The 24,088-nt window shown below is 39.1% G+C and overlaps 1 protein-coding gene across 2 annotated transcripts; it reads left to right on the top strand.

Moving 5' to 3' along the window:
* The first annotated feature begins 1,188 nt into the window (after positions 1-1,188).
* mst1 (macrophage stimulating 1) lies at positions 1,189-20,810 on the top strand. Of its 2 annotated transcripts, none has more exons than XM_053636754.1 (19): positions 1,189-1,321; positions 3,130-3,268; positions 6,312-6,427; positions 6,511-6,625; positions 6,758-6,894; positions 7,110-7,230; positions 7,543-7,661; positions 12,054-12,086; positions 12,738-12,909; positions 14,099-14,229; positions 14,479-14,581; positions 14,739-14,875; positions 15,933-15,965; positions 16,082-16,193; positions 16,325-16,402; positions 16,527-16,673; positions 16,776-16,882; positions 17,026-17,165; positions 18,518-20,810. In XM_053636754.1, the coding sequence occupies exons 1-19, from the start codon at positions 1,267-1,269 to the stop codon at positions 18,677-18,679; spliced, it is 2,157 nt and encodes a 718-aa protein (XP_053492729.1). In that variant the 5' UTR covers positions 1,189-1,266; the 3' UTR covers positions 18,680-20,810. The 2 variants fall into 2 exon arrangements, with proteins under 2 accessions (XP_053492729.1, XP_053492728.1); XM_053636753.1 differs by having other exon boundaries at positions 16,524-16,673.
* The last annotated feature ends 3,278 nt before the right edge of the window (positions 20,811-24,088 follow it).

The raw sequence follows: 24,088 nt of genomic DNA, 5'->3' as shown, positions 1-24,088 counted from the left end.
AACTTGCTTCTATCCCATAGACAGCTCTCATGATGGTTTATCCTTTTTAACAACGAATGCAGTCTTCACAGGTGAAATCTAGGGCTCAAACCAAGAGTAGACATTCAGAGCTATTGATTCTTTAAACAATCAATTTAACATGGCACACCTGGGTGGCAAGAAACACCTATCGGTCACATGTTCCTATATTTTTGAACACTTGAAAAAATGGGTGAGTTCAAACAAAAGGTGCCATGTTCTAAGTTGTTTAACACATCTAGATGTAAATATGAGGAAATGAAAGCTGAAATTCTGATATTTTGATCTCAAAACCAAATGTCCTCAATGTATAGCGAAAACAATAGAACTAGCCTTTCTGTTCCTTTCTGTTACTTTCAGAGGAGATAACACTTATATATATATATATATATAACAGAATTTAGTATATGCTAAAATATATATATATATATATATATATATATATATATATATATATATATATATATACTAAATTCTGTTAGTTTTTTAAAAAATTATTTTTGATGGCATAGTGAAATGCAGAATGCCTATATGTTAGACATGGTCAGCCAATTGGACAACCGAATATGGTCTTCCTGAAACAATGCTTTCCATTTAATTTTGCCCACATGGACCAGTAAGGGCCTAATGTGGGTAACTCCCTTGGGACATGGGGTATTTGCACATTGGTGTGACATACCTTCAAATTAACTGCTAATCCTAGAGGTTCACATACTTTTGCCACTCACAGATATGTAAAATTGGATCATTTTCCTCAATAAATAAATGATTAAGTATAATATTTTTTGTCTCATTTATTTAATTGGGATCTCTTTATCTGAATTCTCAACAAGTAGCCTTTAAATCTTTGCCCAAGTCAAGAGCTTTAACATTATGAGTTTATGGTCAAATAAAATATCCATTTAAAACAATTACATGCTTGGGATCAAAATAACACTAGGCCTTCCAGTGCATTACTTTGTATCTTAAAGTTTCGTATGCTCTTCAATAACAATATTTTTACATTTTCAATAAAGTAAGATGTGCTTTTGCGTCGATTTTGATGCTCAATCAGCTTTATAGCACGCATCACGCATCTCTCTCTCTCTCTCTCTCACACACACACACACACACACGCTCACTAACCCCCATCTAACACCCCCCCGCCGAGCGCGCGCACACACCACCCACATGATAACATCGCACTAACCAAAGTCCCACCGATCCACTTCTAGAGACACGAAAACGGAATAAACTGATCCATAAATCATGAGTGTGTTTTTGTTTTTCCTAATTCTGGTGTTTTGCCGCAATGCCGTTCAAGGTAAGTACTTTTTTTGGTCCAAAAAACTTTCAGACTCTAATTTGGGTTATGTTCTTGTGGCTTAGACCTTAAACAGTCAGAATATATTCAGCTAGAAGTTTCCTTGTTTGTGTTTATTTAGTTGTTATTTATTTATTTATTTTAAAAAGAGGGACAGTGTACATTAATCAACATTCATAAATGTAAATGTACAACAACAACAACAACAACAACAATAATAATAATAATAATAATAATAATAATAATAATAATAATAATACCAGAGAAATATAGTTAAACATGTTTAGTATACTGGAAAAACAATCAGAAGATATGATGATATGATATATCATTTATTGAAAAATGTGTGTGTGTGTGTGTGTGTGTGTGTGTGTGTGTGTTGACGACTAACTGACCTGGCACTGGTCAGTTAAGAAAATAAAGTTTGCAGATCCAAAGGTCGTGTGTATCTAAACCCCCTTGTGTAGTTGATATCTCCAGCCATTCTGTCAAGGGAATCCCAATACCCTGTAAAATGATTAGGCCTAGTAGAAATCCAATCCTCAGCTGATTGAAATGTATTTGGAGTTCATTTTAACTAGCAAGTTAACACAGATTTCAAAACAGTGACATTTAGCATGCTGAGCTTTACTGGTAAATGGCTAGTAGACACCTATTAACTGTTCAAATTACACAGTCGTGTTTTTGAAAATGTAAGTGTTTTAGCTCATCATTGATTAAAAAAGAGAGAGAGAGGGAGAGAGAGAGAGAGATCTGGAAAAATTAAGAATAACTGGGAAATTACAACAAATACCGTAAATATGGTTTGTGAAAATGGTTTTGGTTTCAGTCAGTGTTGCGTTCTCAGTATATGAAAGTATAAGTGAATGAATGAATGAATAAATAATCCTGTTTTGTTTACCTTTAAGTACATTTAACACGTTAGTGATTAATTGTTTGCAAGAACTGGGCGATATGACAAAAATATCATATGACGATACTTGAGGATATTTCTACGATACACAAAGCGTATCATGACATAATTTAGCCAACAAACGGTCTGCAAAGCAGGAGTAAAATGAACAAAAAAAAAACGTTTGACGATGCTTTTCTTTAATGCCTACAAAAACAAAGACGAATGTTTTTTTTATTATTTTTATGTCAAATCAATGACATCCATTCAGAACGATTTAAACTGAAATAATTAAAAACATTTTAAAAAAAAAAATACATCACCATACCAACGATATCTCAGAAACGTATCGCGGGCACATGGTGGCTTAGTGGTTAGCATGTTTGCCTCACACCTCCAGGGTTGGGGGTTCGATTCCTACTGTGGCCCTGTGTGTGTGTGGAGTTTGCATGTTCTCCCTGTGCTGTGGGGGTTTCCTCCCCAGTCCAAAGACATGCATGGTAGGCTGATTGGCGTGTCTGTAGTGTATGTGATTGTGCCCTGTGATGGATTGGAACCCTGTCCAGGGTGTACCCTGCCTTGTGCCTGATTCTCCAGGTTCCCTGTGACCCTGAAAAGGATAAAGTGGTATAGAAGATGGATGGATATTATATTGATATATCACCTAGCCCTATTGTTTCTTAATTTACCTTTAATCATTGCTAATCAAATAACTTTTTCCTGACTATGAAGCAGCGACTTCAAATCAAAATGAAATTATTCTATTCAGAACAAAACAATTATTCATTTCATATCATATTGTTCTGCCGGTAGCTGGCTACTTATTTATCATTTTTGCTGTAGTAATTCTGTATTGAGCTTTCTAGGAAATATATGTTCTGATTGTATGTGTGTGTGTATGGGTGTGTGTTAACAGTGCACCGCAGTGCGCTGAATGATTTCCAGCGTTCTGAGGGAAGAGAGCTGGTACCATGGAAAGCTGACCGTGTCACTATACTCCCTGGAATCACACTGGAGGAGTGCGCCAAACGCTGCTCAGAGAGCCTCGACTGCAGGTCCCACAGTCCCACAATCTCAAATCTCTCTCAAATCACACTTATTTTGAATTTCAACCAGTGACAGATAATTGCTGGAGTCATACGCACGTACATAACTTAAACATTCAATCAACTACATTGAACAGTACTATGATGGAAAAATAAGCATAAATTTGAGCTGACTTCTGTATAGTGTGGGACATATGGATAAAATAAATAAATAAATATAAGACAATTTAATCTTACATCTGAAATAATCACTTGAGTAATAACAAATTATATATATAAATAAACATTTTAGTAAGTATAAGCAAATCAAAAGTCTGCATCCCCTTAGGATTAAATATTACGAAGAAATTAAATTTTTATACCATCAAGATATCATGTTTACTGGATTTCACAATTGGTCAAATAATGTACGTTAAAGATGTTAATAGTGAAAAATTTTTTTAAATAATTTTGCATCTCCCTAACTGTGTCACAGACAGGACAAAGCCGTTTTAATGAAAGCTTTCAAAGCAAACCAATCGAATGGAGCAGAACCTTAAAAAAGCAGGTCAGACGATCTGTAAATTAACATAAACTATCGAGACTAAGCAAGAAGAAAACTAAATAAACTAGGGCTAAAACCAGTGAATCAGACACGCAGTGAGAAAGGTTCAGAAACTTTGTAGAGAGTAATTTGGAGCGATACATTCACTGTTTGTTTTTGAGTCGTGGGTATTATACAAGGTATCTGTGAAATTGCAAACAGCCATTCTTGAAGACTGGTGACTGAGAATGGGGATAGGTACATTGTGAGTCAGTTGGCATGTCTGGGAGAGAATCTGCCTCTGCCTGTGATATAAATAGTCTCCAACAACTTAAATTTGATACCTTGTATATTTAAGGAAATATATCTACTACGTCCTTACATTCATGTGCTGGTTTTGTTGTAGAGTACCTCATCACCTCATGACCGTTCATCGCTACACTCCCAGCAGTGTGGACATTGCGTAAGAAGAGTAACAAATCTCATAAGTGCCTAATTTCATAACTTTCCCAGATTTTAGTATTCAGAGCAAAATGGTGAGCTTTTTGATCTACCAGGCCTTGATGGAGTTGCATGATGGACATGATTAATACCCAAATTATTTGGGATTGGAGCATCTTCAAAAAGCACTTAAGCCAATAGAAATGCACACTGTGTAGGCTATGAGAACACTGGCTACAAATTACCTTCCTCTGACACTGCATTGTCACAGCAGGGAGTGAAGTGAGGAGCCAACACAGATGCAGGGCTCTCTAGGGATAAAAACAAAAGAGTAAACTCTTGTGCTACATTGTCATGGCAGGAATACACGGCTTGGCCCAGTGTTAGGGACAACGCAACAGCATTGTAAAGTGCAGAACTCAGAGCATCTTAGTACAGCTGCCTATGGAGATGAACTATAATGCACTTTTAGTTGCTGTTTCATTCTCTAAACTTGAATAATTAGCCCACCTTGGCAGAGAGTGCTTCTAGGCCACCATTCAGCATTCTGAAGCTCAGAGTTTAATGCAACAGTGAAGCTCAGCCACTGTAGTGAATGCACCAAAGGTTGGTATTAAGGCTGCCTTGGCAAAACTAAACCTGAATTATCCACTTGACACAGCTGATCAAATGCCTAATCAAATTTAAGAGTACATACACCGAAAGCAATTGACTGATGTATTCCAAAATGTATATTTTTTAAATGCATGTGTTTAAATGTGCATTGAAGCTTGATAAAGGGGAACACAAACTGTCTGCAGTGGCAGATCAGTACACCATCTTCTAGACTTCTCATCGCTAGTACCTGGGTAGGTCTTTGGCTCAAAGGACCAGAAAGCATTAGACAATCTCCTCTTGTCTGAAACTAACTAAACACTAATAATGATAATGTGGGGTTAGCGTTTTAGGGGTTAGTTACATGCTCACGGAAGAGGTGGGTCTTTAGCTGTCTTTTGAAGATAATGACAGATTCTGCTGTCCGGATTGAGATTGGAAGTTCATTCCACCGCTGAGGGACAGTTAGTGTGAAGGTTCTTGAAAAGTACAGGGTATCAGTTACATCCAAGCGGGTTTTCTTTGAATGTAATACTTCCACACTTTTCCATTTACATAAAATTATATAGTCTGAAAAAAAAAAGCCAGTGTATTAATTTAGTTCTCTAGCCTTGAAGACATATGTATGTAAGTGTGACATCATTACTCTAGGACCATAGAGTGAGAAACATACTCATATGAACAGCCAAGATATTGACAGCCTGGGCTGTTAGACTGAAAAATATGTGAGATGTTAGGCAGAATCTAGAAGCATCAAGATCAAGCAGCAAGAACACAAGTGAGGAGGAATCAGTAATGAAAATTACAGGTGCATCTCTAGTTCAGCAAATTGGTTCTAAACAACAGTCATTTTTTTGAGACTGTAATACATCATTACTCAATCAAGTAACAGTGGGGTTTTTTAAATAAATTGAACTTGAGTAGATTTCATGGGGATTATGTTTTAATCTTCAAGTAAATAAGAATAAGTACTTTATGTAAATGTAGAGATGTACTTTTAGTATTGTTACATTCGACTTTGAGTTTCTGCCACATTTTTTTCTGTGACCGAAAATCAAAGTATGTATAAGGTGATACACTAGCGTTTTTTTGTTTTTTAAATTCAAATTTCAGTGTAATGTAAGAATCTCCCATTGAATTCTGGTATACATTCTAAATACGTTATTATTTGTGTGAGGATATTTCCCCCTCATTCTTATTAAACCGCAGTATCAGCACTATTTACGAGCAAGATATTTTAATGTATAGGGGGCGCAATATCAAGTTGGAATGAGTTTGTTATGGGTACTCGGAAAAGAAACAACATTTCTGCTTTTTTCCTGTTTTCTGGCTTTATCTTATAAAGATAAAGTTAAGTCTGTGGTTTTGTTGCAGGAATATCCTCATTTGACTTGATTTTTAAAAAATATAACCTGTACAATGGAATTACATTCACTTGTTTCATCTACAAGCTATTGGGCATGCCAAATTTATGATTTTTGTTTTGTATTCAAGGGCTTTCAACTATGTGTTTCGTCCATCTGTAATCTGTAAGCACTTGCCCTGGGTGGGCAACAAGGACAATGCAAAGGTGAAGAGAAATGTCAACTGTGACCTATATGAGATGAAAGGTGAGCTATGCAGCCTAATGATTTAACGCTAGTCATACGATAAGAGCTTCCCTGTGCCACTGACGTGTTCTTTTGCTGCCCAGTTTATATAAGGAAGTGCATTATTGGTAATGGAGAGGACTATCGGGGAGACGTATCTAAGACCAAGAATGGGCGGACATGTCAACAGTGGTGGTCAAAGTTTCCTCATGATCACAGGTAGGAAAACACAACATTTAAAGTACTGAGATAAAATGATTGCAAATTGTAAATACAATGTAATATGAGAACATTTAATGTCTGTGTACAATTTCTATACTGTGGATGATGAGTTAATACCTTTGGAAACAGATATACCCCTTCTTCCACTAATGGTCTGGAGCTAAATTACTGTCGTAATCCAGATGGGGACAGCATTGGACCCTGGTGCTACACCACGGACCCTGAGCACAGATATGACAGTTGCAATGTCCCCCAGTGTAAAGACGGTACAGTCTGCAATTCACAGTCATGTATGTCAGTTAGAAAAAGCTAGAAAAGTGGTCAGATCCATGGAGTTTTCCAGCTTGCATTATTCTCTGTAAAATGATTTCATTATTGAAGTAAATTTAAAAGCGCGTGCTTCTATCGTGTTATCAGATTTACATTGCTGCAGTGCCATTTCTCCTCAAGTATAGCACATGTGTATGTGTCTATCTGTAAGAGGTGTGTATTACTTGTAATGGAGAGGACTACAGGGGTCAGGTTGATCGCACAGTGAGTGGAAAAGAGTGCCAGAGATGGGACCAGCAAAATCCACATCAACACATCTATCAACCAGAAAAGTATATAACATTACACACATCACTCTACATACTGTGTTAGACACCAATTATGTTGTTTCAAGTTTAGCCGGCTTTCACCTGCAGCTAAATGCTATACCTTTATTTACTTCCCTAATCTACACCTTGCTTTTGGTTCATTTGTAGCAGTCTGTTGATGTACATCTACAGTACATATAGTGTATATATAAGTGCAGACCATATAGGATTATGTTGCGATGGTGTGTTAATACACAATATATAACATTTATAACCATAGTATATTCAGATAACGGTGCATTGAAATATGAGATAATGATCCTTCTTGGACTTCAGATACCCTGATAAGAGCCTGGATGATAATTATTGCCGGAACCCCGACGCCTCCCCTGTGCCCTGGTGTTACACCACTGACCCGGATGTTGAAAGAGAGAGCTGTGACATCCGCAAGTGCTGTGAGTCTTAACACAACCTCAACATATTTCCATGTTCACAGAGCTTCAGATATTGCACAAATCCAAATAATTCCACAGACCCCTCAGTACAGATTTATTTTATGAACATAATTTAGGCACATTGTTAGAATATACATACAATATTCTGGCTATTTATTGATGCCATAAAGCTTTTTAATCACTCAAAACTAAAATTAATTTGATTCAAATGTAAGGATTTTTTTTATTATTTAATTACTTGAAAAATTAAACTACTTAGGGGTAGCATGGTAGGGCAGTTGGTTGCATTGGCACCTCACAGCTCCAGGGGCCTGAGTTCGATCCTGCGCTTTATTTGTCTATTAACTGTCTGTTTTCCCGTTCTTCACATGTCCCTGTGTTTGTGTGGGTTTTCTAAGGCTTCTTCAGTTTTCTCCCACTGTCCAAAAACGTGCTCGTAGGTGGATTGGCTACACTAAAATAGACTCCAGATAGACTCCGGCTCCACATCAGGGGCGGCTGTGGTTCAGATAGTAGGGCGGGGTTGTCCATTAATCGTATGGTTGGTGGTTCGATTCCCGGCCCACATGACTCCACATGCCGAAGTGTCCTTGGCAAGACACTGAACCCCAAGTTGCTCCCGATGGCAGCTCTGCTACCATTGGTGTGTGTGTGTGTGTGTGTGTGAATGGGTGAATGAGACACAGTGTAAATCACTTTGGATAAAAGCGCTATATAAGTGCACCATTTACCTCAACCTTGACCAGGATAGCTTAACTGGGCTGTTTACTGGGTTCAGTACTCTGGGATACCATAAAGGGGAAGATGGGGATGAGTCTAAGAGCCCTGACAAAGCGTCCCAAAAGGACCATCAGAGGCGTATCTACAGGGCAGGCAATTGCCTGGAGCGTCAGATACTAAGAGGACACCTGAGGGCTGATCATTTAAATAATCCGAAATATTCATATTAAATTAATGCACAGCAACGTCTCAGCAACCCCGTTAACCCTCTTGCTTAAAGACTCGTTTATGCTCCTGCACCCCCCTTTCACACTCGAGTCCCGTGAGCTTTAATTCCAAAAAATTAATTAGAAAAATGAACCTGAATCAGGAAGTCAGAAGCGCAAGAGGAGAAAACAAGACGAGGAAAAGAGGAAACAGGACAGTTGTAAGTGATGGAGATAATGACGAATTAATTATGGATAATTAAACACAAACAAACCCACGGCTGTTCAATTTCAGCTTTATTTTACCTTATTATAAGATGAAGTATTGGTACTAAGGCGCACGGTGGCTTAGTGGTTAACACGTTCGCCTCACGCCTCCAGGGTCGGGGGTTCGATTCCCACCATGGCCCTGTGTGTGTGGGGAGTTTGCATGTTCTCCCCGTGCTGCGGGGGTTTCCTCCGGGTACTCCGGTTTCCTCCCCCAGTTCAAAGACATGCATGGTAGGCTGATTGACATGTCCGTAGTGTCCGAAGTGTATGAATGGGTGTGTGAATGTGTATGTGATTGTGCCCTGTGATGGATTGGCACCCTGTCCAGGGTGTACCCCGCTTTGTGCCCGATGCTCCCTGGGATTCAGGCTCCAGGTTCCCCGTGACCCTGAAAAGGATAAGTGGTATAGAAGATGGATGTAATAGTTATAGTGTAATAGTAATAGTTAGCTAGGGTTACTATAGTGTTTTGGGTAGTGTTAGCAGTTCTTAATGTGAGCTGAAATGCAGTAGGTACCAGGAATGATGCGCACAATAACGGCGGCACCGCTTGGCAAGTACCGGTACTGTGTCTCTTGCTCCAGCGAATCAATACTTTACCTTAGTTAATATATTAATTAATACGTTAGTTAATATTAGTTAACATTAGTTGAAGATGGACATAGGTTTGATTTCTTATTTGTAAAAGACACTATGAAGCTGTATAAAAATAAACCCTTTGGGTGGGTTGCACCAATAAGGATAAATCTTAAATCTAGATTAAATCAAGGTTTATCTAATAATTCTGTTGCACCAAGCTTTAAACCTTGTTTAAAAATGAGCAGGCTTACATTTAAACCATCACTTTAATTCTGGATTTAACTTCACAATAAACCTGGATTAACTATAATCTTGTTGCTCCATCACTTTAAACTCAGATTTAAATTTCAGTTAGGGATTAAATTTAAACTTGCCATTGAGGAGGTTTAAATTGTCAAAATGGCAGCACTTATTTGGTGGATTGGAGAAAATGAAAGAGTTCCTCACAGAAAAACAAGGGACTGTCTCAACCCTGTTGAGTTTTATGATGGTGCTGAACAGGTACCGATTCAGCATGGAAACTGTGATTAGATTAAATCAAAAGATTGAACCTGCAATTAGACATGGCACTGATCGAAATGCAGCCACGCCACCCATGCTCCAGCTTTTAATAGCCTTGCGCTTTTACACTGCTGGTTGTTTCCAAATGGTGGATGGGGACCTCTTTGGAGTACATAAATCAACTGTGAGCAGAATTGTTGGAAGAGTATCGGGGGCAATTGCAGCCTTCCTGCCCCAATAGGAGAAACATCTGCTGGATTTTATAGAAGAGCTATAGGAGTTATAGGAGCAATTGACTCCAAACCCAGGTGGAGAAAATGGAGAGCTGTGTCGCAACACCACCGGTGAGAAATGTGTCCCTTCTCTCCTGTGCTGCATCTTTTTTCGCTTTCGATTTGAGGTTTTTCCAGCGGGCTTTCAGATTAGTAACATCTCGCTTGTCTTTAATCCCCACAGAAGCATTCAAATCAGCGGTTAGCTGGACCCAGGCATCTTGTTTCTTTTTAGTTGTCATGTTATCTGTCTTTTGTCTTCGATTTTTGTTCCATATTGCTCCATTGATTGATATAATAAAATTTTCATGGCTTGTAAAATTTGAGCTTCTAATAAGCTGCGCAGCCTGCTTTTCTCAGTCTGTATCGGTTATGCGAAAGAGCCATTAATAACGACAGTTCAATTTTTAAAAAATTCTAAGTTTAAAGTTCACGAGCCCTTTGAAGTGAAAGATTTACATTGGAGAATTAATATATTTCCACGTTTATGAAATCCGTATGCACTGCCGCAATGTTGTCAATGGCGAATCCATCACGATGGAGAAAATTAATCGTAAATGGAGGTTTTAATCGCAGGTTAGAATTCTAATCCCCGATTTGTTAATCTGTGTTTAAAATTAAGTGGTGCAACACAACTCGATTTAAAATAAAGCCCAGATCAGCAAATCCTAGATTAGCTCTAAACTGTACTTAATTTAATCCTTATTGGTGCAAATAGTTCAAGCCTTTAAAAAAAATTATTATTACACAAAATAAATCTTTATTACGGCTTGATTGAACATCAAAAATCCAGTATCTCAAAATATCAGAATAAAGAATTTATATTACAGAAATGTCGAGCTGAGAAGAGCTCTAATCAGATAATTAACTCAAAACACCTGCAAAGGTGTCCTGAGCCTTTGATCTCAGTCTGGATCAGTACACACAACCACAATCTCTTTTCATATGAAAGTAAATGTTGCATTTCATTTGGAAATCAAGGTTCCAGAGTCTGGAGGAAGAGTGGAGAGGCACAGAATCCCAGTTTCTTGAAGTCCAGTGTGAAGTTTCCACAGTCAGTGATGATTTGAGGTGCCATGTCATCTGCTGCTGTTGGTCCACTGTGTTTTCTCAAGTCGGGAGTCGATGCAGCGTCTACCAGGAGATTTTAGAGCACTTCATGCTTCCATCTGCTTACAAACTTTATGAAGATGCTGATTTCCTTTTCCAGCAGGACTTGGCACCTGCCCACAGTGCCAAAACTTCTAGTAACTGCTTTGCTGACCATGGTATTACTGTGCTTGACTGGCCAGACAACTCGCCTGACCCGAACCCCATAGAGAATCTATGAGAGACACCAGACCCAACAATACAGACAAGCTGAAGGCCGCTATCAAAGCAACCTGGGCTTCCAGAACACCTCAGCAGTGCCACAGGCTGATTGCCTCCATGCCACGCCGCACTGATGCAGTAATTCCTGCAAAAGAATTAAAGCCCCGACCGAGTATCCAGTGCATAAATTAATATACTTTTCAGAAGGTCGATATTTCTGTATTATAAATTCTTTATTGAAATATTTTGATATACTGGATTTTTGTTGTCCATGAGCTATAAGCCATAATCAAGATTAAAACAAAAAAGGCTTTAAATATTTCACTTTGTGTAATGAATCTAGAATATATGAATTCCACTTTTTGAATTAATTTACAGGAAAAAAAACAAAACTTTCCCACGATATGAATTTTTTGAGATGCACCTGTATATGAGATCATACATATAGTAAGCATCAAGTTTTTACTCTTTATGCTGCCATAAAAGTTTTATTTGTGCATTGTCAATAATGTTTTTGCTCTTATTTTTTACAGTGTCTGAGTCAAAATCAGCATCGGCAAATGGAGGTATTTTCTTACTTTTTGTAGTAGTGTATTCATGGTGAATAGAGTTGCAGTTGCCTTGCACTAGCTTGCTATAAAGGGCTTTGTAACTATTCTTACAAATCTGATAAAGGTTGCTCACATTTATCTCTTGCAATGACTGCAAATATCACAATTACCACTGGAGTGATTTAACCAGTAATGCAGTAACTATGGTATATATATGCCCTCCACTAAATATTGGCATCCTTGGTAAATATAAGCAAAGAAAGCTGTGAAAAATTGCCTTTTTTGTTTAACCTTTTGATCTTTTGTTCAAATAATTCACAAAAATACTCTGGTCTCATGGATGTCAAACAATTGCAAACACAACAACGGTTTATCAAAAAAAAACTTAAAATATAGGCATGCAACAATTATTGGCACCCTTTTAGTCATCACCTTTAGTGTAGTATCAGTGTAATAGTGTATTGTAGTACTTGGGAAAGTATTTATCTCTCTTCTGTCTTTCTGTCGTATTCTACACTTTCCTGCATATTTCAATGACTTAATTTCCTTGTTCTGTATATTTCTATATACTCCATTGCAGATTTGCAGATTACTATTTGCCTCTCTCTCTCTCTCTCTCTCTCTCTCTCTCTCTCTCTCTTGCTCTGTCCCAATTTATTTCTCTAGTGGAGGCTCCAAAGCGACGTTCTCGCTCCAGCTACACCACAAACTGTTTCCGAGGCCGTGGGGAGAATTACAGAGGCAATGTGAACGAGACGACTTCAGGCATCCCGTGTCAGCGCTGGGATGCACAATCCCCCCACGAGCACCCATTTTACCCCCACACTTATGAGTGCAAGTAAGTAAAGGGATAAGTGCGAGTCACTCAATTTTCAGTTTTCTAATGTTGCAAAAATGGAACAGTGCTGAAAAAGAGATCTAATAATGTTAAACTATCATAACTGTTTAACACAGAGATCATGGGAAACTCCAGATTATTCTATAGCAGAGGTTCTCAACCTTTTGTAACTAAAGCCCCTGACCCAAGCCTCCCCTATCATGAGGTACGCCCCCCCATATTGGAGGAGTCCTGGTATAATGATTATCTATTCTATATAAAATCTATCTACATATAACCTAATCTATTATCTGTTTTTGATTGATAGATAGATAGATAGATAGATAGATAGATAGATGAACATGAATGATCAAAAATGTTTCTGAACACTATAACTCCTTTGAACAAGAGAACTAGATTGTAATATCGTTTACTATTTTACATGTAAAACATGTTGCATTTCACTCATCTTGCGTTCTAAATCTATTCACATATGAATGATGTGAATTGGGATGAAGGGCGCGTCTCGTTATCCATGTCATTGTTAAATCTCCGGCTCTCAGCCCCTCACTGAACAGAGCAGACATAGAGAGAGGTGTGTGTGCAGCGGGAAAGCAAGACCTCGCGCTTGCAGGACAGTACTGGTGATATTTGGAAAGTCACTAAGGTTTGTTCAAAAAGTTGTTAGATTTGTCATTAAAGTGGTCTGAAAAGTGGCTAAGTTGGCAACACTGGTCTGCACTGACAGCTAGACAAAACTAGCTCTGCCTCTCCCCAGCAAAAAGAAAATGCAGAGGGAGAGGGAATGCGGGGTTTTTCATTTATGCACATTCTATTTGAAAAGCGATAAAATACACAGAGTACACAAATGATGCCCTGTCTGTTTTTTTTTCCTTGAAAACAATTTGCGGCTCCCTTCCAATCTCTCCGAGCCCCCCGGGTTGAGATCCACTGCTCTATAGTAAAGTAAATAGCTTTGATGCTATTCCTTCCATGTGTTATTTGCAGTCACAATTCTCAAGGGTCAGAACCAGGCCACACCCTCTGTCTTAGTTTAAGGTTCAGTATCAGGGTGTAAGAAAATGGATATTAGATATTAGAAAAAATATCAGGTTCAGTAGGACGAAATGTTCTGAGCTAATGTTCTAATGTTCTGAGCAACTTCCTCAATTACGAGCATTTTCTGTCCTGACTATTTGTCTTGTATCAGGGGACTGGAAGAGAACTACTGCCGTAATCCAGATGGTTCTGAGGCTCCATGGTGCTTCACATCCAGAGCTGAGATGAGAACGGCCCTCTGTCTACAGATCAAACGCTGTGCTGATGACATTGAGGCTGAAGGTGTTAGAGCTTAGAACCCCTTGCTGGATCTTAAAGGAATACTTCACCCAAACTGTCTTGTGTGTTTATAGTGAATAAAAGTTAGCAGGAACCAATTACCTAATCAGCAATTAGCTTTTTGTCTGAAGTGCTCCTTTAAGGTTTTGCCATTTTTATGTCATATTCAGAGACACTGTAGTGCTGTTCACTGACAAATATCCATCAACATTAAAAATCAAAATCAAAAATCTGTTTACTTTTTTTTTCCAGATTGCTATAATGGGAATGGAAAAAACTACAGAGGTATTGTCCGCAAAACACGGAAGGGCATCCTCTGTCAGAACTGGAACGTAAACACACCACATAAAACTAAGTAAGACCAACAACACAAAACTCACTCACTCATTCACCAGGAGCAAATTAAAAGGTCACTCATCTGTTTGAAGTTCTGCTCCCGTTGCAACTATTTGAGGTATGACTTCTTGCTGCTTTTTGTCCATGTGGATCGTATCCTTACTGTATGGATGTAGGATTAACCCACAGACACACCCAGAGGCCAACCTGACAGAGAACTACTGCAGGAACCCAGACGGAGATCTGCACGGACCCTGGTGCTACACTTCTGACCCCAAAACTGAATTTGATTACTGTGCAATCAAGCAGTGTGGTAAAAAAAAGCAAAAAAAAACAACTTTTTGTCTTTTTGTCTATCATTTACTCATTTTCAAGTAGATTAGTCTTTGCTATGTTCTCATCCATCTCATAATGTGGCCTTTTTTCACATCTTATCTAGAGTCTATTAAACCAGCAGCCTGCATGCTAAATTCAGTCCATTTAAATGATTCAAAAGCTCACGTGAGGCAGCTTTGGGATTAAAAACAATGCACTATTATTAATATTATATGGTAATATACATTATCCTATAGCTATGCCAACCGTATAGAAAATATAGACAGTTTGTAGAACAATCTGTTTTCCTCCTGTGCAAGTGCAGTCTCTGTGGACCACGTTCCCATTTCTTTAAAACTTTTTTTTTTACTTTTTATTCCAAGCCCCTTGAGATCCCTCTCTAACCAGAGGCTCTGGAGCCAGAATCATTATACCCTGTATATTGACATCCCTGGACATGTAGCAATACCACAATCACAGCGACTTGCTTAGGATCTGGTGAAATATGCACTTGCACTATGCACTTTTACTCACCTGCTGCGGAAACATGTGTCTTAACTCAGTAACTCAGTCCTCTAAGGATGCTGTGTCCTTTCATGTCATCATAAAGTCATTCAGTTAGCAATAGCCATCAGTTAAGTTCAACATGTTTTTCTCTATTTAAAAAAACCTGTCAGTTCCAGCCAGAATGGACTCAAAATGCTTCCTTTAGTATTTAGTATTTAGCCAATTCAGAGAAAGCATACTTACTTAATGGGCTTGTTTTTCCATAATGAAAATAAAAATTATCACACAATAACAGATTTTCATTGATGTACTAACCAGTCTGTTATATAATATATTACAGGGCAGTAAAATGTAGTAGTGTTTTGGCTCAAGACATCGCATGATTTTCCATTTAGCAATGAAGTTAAATAGCTCTGGTCTGATCAGTAGTGGTTCAGAATTACTAAAGAGTAACTCAATGTTTCACACAGGATCACATCTTAAAATGCCTCATATGAACATTTAATGTTCAGTATTTTACTGATTCATGTCCTTTTCGTTTTTTGCAGCAGGGGAGGATCCACCTATCATAATGCCACCAGGTTAGTCACTGACGCTTTGTCTTTTATGATGTGCGTATATTTGTGAAAAGAAACATTCCCAGTGGACGCCTTTGTGTACAGTATGTGTGTTGTGGTGTTTGTTTACGTATGGACAGCGGGTGTAGAGTTTAATGAATGTGGGAAGCGTGATGACCGAATGAGAAGCAGGCTGAGGATTGTTGGTGGCACACCAGGAAATTCTCCATGGACAGTCAGCCTAAGAGACAGGTCTGCTACTTTCCTCATTATGTCCAGCCCAACCCCTCATCACCCTCCCTGTCCTCGATCCTATTACATAAGCAGTTTAAATGACAACTCTCTCTCTCTCTCTCTCTCTCTCTCTTGCTCTCTCTGGACAGGAAAGGAAAGCATTTTTGTGGAGGCTCATTGGTGAACTCAAAATGGGTGATCAGCACTAAGCAGTGCTTCTCCTCTTGGTTAGTGTATACCATTTTTCCCAGAAACACAACACACCTGACTTGTAACACTGTCAGCACACGGATTATTGCATGTTTGTGTGCATTTGTTCATGTGTGTGTGTGTGTGTGTGTGTGTTAGCAGTTATGTAGACCTCACAGGGTATTCTGCAATCATGGGCACCGTGTACCGGGACCCAAAGGAAGGAGAACCTGACTCACAGTCCATTGCTCTGAACAAAATCGTTTGCGGGCCTTCAGAGTCACATCTTGTCCTGCTACAGCTAGAAACGTACTGTTCAATTTTATGATGTTTCACACCTAATGGACAAAATAATCCTGAACATGCGTCTCTCACGTGCCTCTCTGTTTCTTTCTCTGTTTGTTCTCTTAGTCCTGCAGAGTTTAACGAGCGTGTGTCACAAATATGTCTTCCTCCTGAGCGCTACATTGTTCCAGAGGGAACCACCTGTGAGATTGCTGGCTGGGGGGAGACCAAAGGTGTAACACCATGCAATCTTTCCAGATCTTCCCTAGATTTTTCTTTTATTTGATTTTTAGCTGCATTTTTTTTATTATTATTATGATGTCGACTCTTTTTCTTTATCTCTTTTTTTTTTTTTAAATCCCTATATGTATTTTAGGAACGGGGGATGAAACAGTGCTGAATGTTGCTCAGATGCAAGTGCAGAGCAACAGCGAATGTAACAAGTACTTCAAAGGGCGTGTGAAACAGAACGAAATGTGCACTACGTCTTTTTATGGTGGAGTGGGGGCTTGTGAGGTAAGTTTTGTAATCTAGTGCACAGTTCCCTAAAATTGGTCACTGACTTTTTTTTCTCTCTCTCTCTGGTCCAGACCTAGTCGTCAGAATAAAAGACTCATTAAAGATATTTTCTGCAACAACAAAAAAAATTGCTTGATTCTTAACACTGTGTGTCGTTACCTGGATGATCCACGGCTGTGTTTATGTTTTGTGAGAGTTGTTCATGAGTCCCTTGTTTGCTCTGAGCAGTTAAACTGCCCACTGTTCTTCAGAAAAATCCTCCAGATCCTGCACATTCTTTACTTTTCCAGCATCTTCTGCATATTTGAGCCTTTTCCAACAGTAACTATATGATTTTGCGATCCATCTTTTCACACTGAGGATGACTGAGGGACTCGTACACGACTATTACAAAAGGTGCAAACGTTCACTGATGCTCAAGAAGGCAACACGATACATTAAGAGCCATGGGGGTGTAAACTTTTGAACAGGATGATCGGTGTAAATTGTTATTGTTTTGTCGTCTGAGAAACATGTAAATATCTTATGTAGCTTCTGAAGGGCGGTACTAAATGAAAAAAAAAATCGATCTATTTTTTTAATGGTGATTTACAGTACATTACAAATGGAGTGTGGAGTGCAATTTTTGAAATTGCGACAGACTTTTACTTTGGAGTAGCGAAGACTTCTCGCTGCCATTTTTATGCTGTTAAACTTAATACTTATTTTATCATGTAATACAGCTATGAGAGCATACAGAGCATCAGTGAACAAGCAAAACATGAGGGTTTTTTTCAGACTATTAGCAATCAAATTGTTTTTAGCGTAACTAAACTAAAAAACAAAATCCATAACACAAATGCAACATCAATAATAAATACAAACAGTGTGCGGAAAAAGTATCAATATTAGAATCAATTCTAATGTCTCTTTCAGGGAAGAAAAGAGGTTTTGAAAACTATTTGGAAATTTTGTGGGACAAATAATTAAGAGCAGTGACTCAGGATGTACTCCTTTGTTATTTCATATGTGGGAAAACATACAAACACCTAATAACTGAGGTAGACTGCATGTTATATTCAGTGTGAGTGAAATAGCATACTTTAAAAGTTTAAAATGCATACTTTAAATCTGCTTAAATTATGATCATTTTTTGTTTAATGGGGACTCTTTCAGCTTTGGCTTATTCTGTAGAAACTTTCATCATTCATTTCCACTGAATCTGACATGCAGGATGGTTTGGGTTTTTTTTTGGTTTTTTTTGCAGCTCTGCATTTTTCAAAGTTGGTGACTAAAGATTGTGAAATGAGTAAGTGATGTGTATGGTGTGTATCTCTCGCTATATCTCTCTCTCACTTTCTTTTAATCAGAAAGACTATGGAGGCCCTCTGGCATGTCAGAACAGTGACTGCTGGGTCTTAGAGGGAGTCATCATCCCTATGCGTCGCTGTGGACACCCGGGACAACCGAATATCTTTATCCGTGTATCGATGTACGTAGACTGGATCAAGAAGGTCATGGAGATGGCATAGCTGGAAGGAATCACTCACCCTGCATTACAGTGTATTCAATTTAAGCATTTGCAGATAGCAGGGGAAAGATATCAGTTCTCTGCTCGAGTCAAATCAAATCTAGATTGTTAATAATTACAAATGAATGTAAGTAGAGTAATCTTCAGCAATAATAAATTACTAGAGGAGGATTAAATGATTGCTGTACAAGTTGTACTCAAGGCTATGTTTGACAAAATGTTTATGAATGTACTTATATACAGTCCTCTCTGAAAGCATTTTTTTTTCTTTTGCTACACATTGAAGACAATTGGGTTTGAGATCAGTAGACGAATATGAGGTGATAGATCAGAACTTCAGCTTTCATTTCCAGATGTTTACATCTAGATGTGTTAAACAACTTGGAACATAGCACCTTTGGTGGCAGACCACCCAATTATTAGGTGAGCAAAAGTATTGGAACAGATAGTCTTAAAGTAAATTAAAGTAAATAACACTTATTATTTGGTTGCATATCCCTTTTTTGCAATAACTGTGTCTAGCTGGTGACCCACTAACATCAAACTGTTGCATTCTTCTTTTGTGATGCTTTTCCAGTGTTGAAGCACAGCTTCTTTCAGTTGTTGTTCGTTCTAGAGGGTCTCTTACAGTTTCAGTTACATTTATATAGCGCTTTTCTTGACACGCAAAGCGCTTTACATAGTATGGTGGCAGGGTGGGGTCTCCTCAACCACCACTAGTGTGTAGCATCCACCTGGATGATGTGATGGCAGCCATAGTGCCCCAGAATGCCCACCACACACCAGCTATTAGTGGAGAGTTTCTCCCTTCAGTCTCCTCGTCAGCAGGTGAAATGATACTCAATTGGGTTATGGTCTGGTGATTGACTTGGCAAGTATAAAACCTTCCCATTTTTCCCCCGTGATAAAGTCCTTTGTTAAGCTGACAGTGTGTTTTGGGTCATTATATTGCTGCATGATGGAGTTCCTCCCAATTAGATTGGATGCAATTCTCTGTATATTGGCAGTCACAATGTTTCTGTAGACTTCTGAATTAATTCTGCTGCTACCATCATGAGTTACATCATCAATAAAGATTAGTGAGCCTGTTCCAGAAGCAGCCATGCAAGCCCAACCCATGACACTACCTTCACCATGCTTGACTGATGAGCTCATATTATTTTGGATCATGAGCAGATCCTTTCTTTCTCCACACTTTGGCCTTTCCATCACTTTGGTAGATGTTAATCTTCTTTGCAAATTCCAATCTGGCCTTCTGATTCTTACTGCTGATGAGTGGTTTGCATCTTGTGGTGTGGCCTCTACATTTCTGCTCTCAAAGTCTTATTTGAACGGTATATTGTGATATCTTCACCCCTGCCCTGTGATGGTTGTTGGTGATGTCTCTGACTATTGTTTGGGGGTTTTCTTCCCAGCTTTCACTTGTTGTAGTTTTCCTTGACCGACCTGTTCCATGTCTGGTTGTTAGTACACCACAGGTTTCTTTCTTTTTGAGGTCATTCCAAATTGTTGTTGGCTATGCCCAAATGCTTGTGCAGTGGCTCTGATAGAGCTCCCCTTTTTCTCAGCTTGCTTTTCTTCCATAGACAGCTCTTTGGTCTTCATATTGGTTTATCCTTGTTAACAAGAAATGTAGTCTTCACAGGCGAAACCCAGCACTCAGACCAATAGTAGATATTCAGAGCTATTCGTTGTCTAAACAATCAATCTAACAGGGCACACCTGGACAACAAGAAACATCTGCCAGTCAAATAGTCCAATATTTTTGATGACTTGAAAAATGGGTGAGTTCAAACAAAGGGTGTCATGTTCTAAGTTGTTTAACACATCTAGATGTAAATATCAGGAAATGAAAGCTGAAATTTTTGATATATTGTCTAATATTCATCTTTTGAAACCCAAATGTCTTCACTCTGTAGCAAAAACATTCAGAGGGGATTGTATATGCTTAAGTCATGCTTATCTGCTTATCTAAACATACATCTGTAAAGTACATTTTCACTTGCTAAAACCTATTTATCCTTTATTTGTTAACATTAAACATAGTTCTGAGAATTTGAGGAACACTTCATTTTGTAGCTTCTGTTATGGCTACAACTGCAAAAGTCTCAATAAAAGAGCTTCACTTTTCAGCGTCTGTTTTTCGTAGTTCATATGCTAGCAACTGTTAGCAACATGGTAAATGGTTCCTTTGTGAATCTTAGTCTTTATACAGTGAGTTTTATTGTAAAATAACTGTGCTGAAACAACCTCATAAACTGTTAGCATGATGGATGTAATCAGTATTGTGATTTTCAATCTCAAACAGCCAAGCTTTAATTTTATTCATGAAAACTGCACATCAAAGGCAATACAATGAGCGTAGATAATAGGTTGACATTGTTTAAAGGTTTGTCATATATTTTTTTTATGCCTTTGTGATCTTTGTATTTATTTTTTATACTTAACAAGAAGTTTGGAGGAGGTAGATGAGAAGATATTCCTATTTACCACACCTGTATAAGAAAGAAAGAAAAAAGTAAGAAGGATACCATTATGATTCATCCATGTATGCACTCAGAAAATCCATCCATCCATTTTCTGTACCGCTTTTCCTTCAGGGTCACAGGGAACCTGGATCCTATCCCAGTGAGCACTGGGCACAAGGCGGGGTACACCCTGGATCAGGTGCCAGTCCATAGCAGGGCACAATCACATACACATTCACACACCCCTTCATACACTATAGACACTTTGGACATGCCAATCAGCCTACCATGCATGTCTTTGGACTGGGGGAGGAAACCGGAGAAGACCCCCGCAGTGGTGGTGTGAGGTGAACATGCTAACCACTAAGCCACCGTGCGCCCTGCATTAAGAAAATGTTTGTTAGAAATCATTTATCAATAGTGACAGTTTGGCAGAGCTAATGATAATTGACTGCAATTTAGACTTTGTCTTGAAACGTTGAAATGTACTTGAACTGTTAACCATTCATATTTAGGTGAGAACACTACTTACACCCGCCAAGGTGATGATGTGACTATTCAATTGGCCAGCCTCCACTTAGACAAGGGACCTGGATGGCCACCTGCAAGTTCAAATAGCAACACTGAGCACAGCAAGCTTGTGCAGGCAGGTTCACCCTCACTGAAGACTACACATCAATAGACTGATGCACAAACTTTGGGCAGAAATCCAGAAACCCAGTGTCTTCTGGTCACCGCTGCATGCAAGATGTGCCAGAACATGTGACTCCTCAGTATTTTTGGCTGGTGATCAATAGCAAAAAGACAGTTTCAGAGACACACATTCTGCCTGAGGGACCAGAACCACAGCTACAGGTGACCTTACTTTGGGAACAAGGTGACCTTGCTGTGGGATCAATCTGACCATTGATTGAGACAGCAGATCTGCTCATGGCAGGAGCTGCCAGCGTGTTTTAACAACTAAAGGAAGCAGCAGTGGGAACCAAGGTCATGGCTGTGTTTTGGCACTGCTCCGTCTGTAGAGATATTAGATATATGATTTTTTCTGAATAAACTGATTCATGGTAAAGATGTTGCTCTGGTAGTACAGATGCGGACTCCAATTGGGCTTTCATTCACCCCCATATGTGATCCAAAAACCTGAGGGGTACATGGCATGTAATGCTTAGTGTTATGTGGCGCCCATACCTAGAGTGGACTACTGGGATACAAGTAACATTGGACTGGTAGTACCTAACAAACATCTGAAGTGAGGCCCAGCTTGCAGCTGAACAAATCTCCTGAAATGAGGCCCAGGACACAGCCATGCTCCTGAAGGATTGAGCGTTGAGGCCTGTGAGAGGCTGTAAGCCCTTAGAGTCCTGTTCTAGTGTTAAGATTCCACTACCCAGTGTGAAAGCATTTGCTTAGAAATTTATTCACCCATATGAGTTGGAGTCCAAGTAACAGTAGCCTTAAATCAATGCCCTCTATTGGTTCAAAAGGCTATTGCAATAATGTTTCCAGTACCAAGGAGAGGTCCCAAGTAGGGGAAAGCTGCCTAGTGAATGATAAGGAACAGTGGGCTCTCTTCATGTATTTGTGGGCAAGCCGGTGCTGAACTACTGCTACATTGTTGAAGCCATTGTGGTTTGCATAAAATGGCAGCTGGATAGACCTTAATGTTGGAGAAGGATGTAACATTTTCCATAAGGTTTGCAAAAAGCATAGTATGTCAGACACAGATGACTGAGGAGACAGGACTATGTATAATAGTAACATCCATCTCTGAGCATAGAGCAGAAAAATAATCTATGCCAGGCATGGCGCCTGGGCCATCTGGTGGCTATTAAATGTATGTTATCCCCCTGTGCTCTCACCCTGGATAGGATGGACCACCCACCTGGGAGCTATTATAGCTTGTCAAGCTTGTATGTGCTTGAAGCTGGTGGGGCTGATTTTATAGGCAGACAGTTAATTCTCTCTGTATAGGCAATGAGTGAATCCCTCACCATGATGGAAGCTCTCTAGCTGTGACAGACAGATGTGTAGTTTTGGCAGCTAGAAAATCCTGTAAACAATGAACTTTCCTTTACTTTCACACTATCCGTTGTTACCCAGATGAGGACTGGTTTCCTTCTGAGTCTGGTTCCTCTCAAGGTTTCTTCCTCATATCATCTTAGGGAGTTTTTCCTCACCACCGTCGCCACCGGCTCACTCAATAGGGATAAATTCACACACTTAAAATCTCTATCCTGTGTTTATATGTTTCTGTAAAGCTGCTTTGAGACAATGTCTATTGTTAAAAGCGCTATACAAATAAAATTGAATTGAATTGAATTGAACAGCTGCATGTTACGGCAGAAATTGCGATTCATGAGACCAGATTATTTTCAATCTTCAACTGTTCAGTTTCCTTGAGCCTTTGGCCACTGTAGCCTCAGATTCCTGTTCTTGGCTGACAATGGTCTTCTGCTGATGTAGCCCTCTGCCTCAAGGTTCAGCATGCTGCTCGTTTCGAGATACTTTTCTGCTCTGCCTGGTTTTGCATGTAGTCCTCATACAGGTCATTTATGATGGAAATAATGATATGGAGCATGACATGTTGCAGTGAGTTACATTCAGATTTGAGCATCAGTGTAAGGGCTAGAATGGCATTTGTAGGCCTATGTCTGTCTATGGTGTCATGGTTTTTTTGGTTGGATCTTATATTTTTCTGTAATACCTTAGCTAGAAGTTCATGTAAACCTATGGTCTTTATAGCCACAGTAAATCTCTTTAGTTTTTTTATGTGTGAGGAGGTGGGGGTGGGGTGGGGGGCTGGTGGGTGATCGCTTCAAGTGCGGTCACCTTAGGGCATCACTCTGTGTTAATCCGGGCCGGTAGGTAGGTAGGTAGGTGGGTAGATAGATAGATAGATAGATAGATAGATAGATAGATAGATAGATGTTTAATTAGGTGTA

Source organism: Ictalurus furcatus, chromosome 11 (assembly GCF_023375685.1).
Source record: "Ictalurus furcatus strain D&B chromosome 11, Billie_1.0, whole genome shotgun sequence".
In the NCBI taxonomy this organism is placed as follows: Eukaryota; Metazoa; Chordata; class Actinopteri; order Siluriformes; family Ictaluridae; genus Ictalurus; species Ictalurus furcatus.
Note: the sequence above shows the minus strand (reverse complement) of the source record. Positions and strands in the feature narration are given on the sequence as shown.

Coding starts and splice junctions, on each gene's coding strand:
- mst1 (XM_053636753.1), top strand. CDS start 1,267: ATGAGTGTGTTTTTGTTTTTCCTAATTCTGGTGTTTTGCCGCAATGCC. Junction 16,674..16,775: donor GTCCTGCTACAGCTAGAAAC/GTACTGTTCAAT, acceptor TTGTTCTCTTAG/TCCTGCAGAGTTTAACGAGC. Junction 16,883..17,025: donor TGGCTGGGGGGAGACCAAAG/GTGTAACACCAT, acceptor TATGTATTTTAG/GAACGGGGGATGAAACAGTG.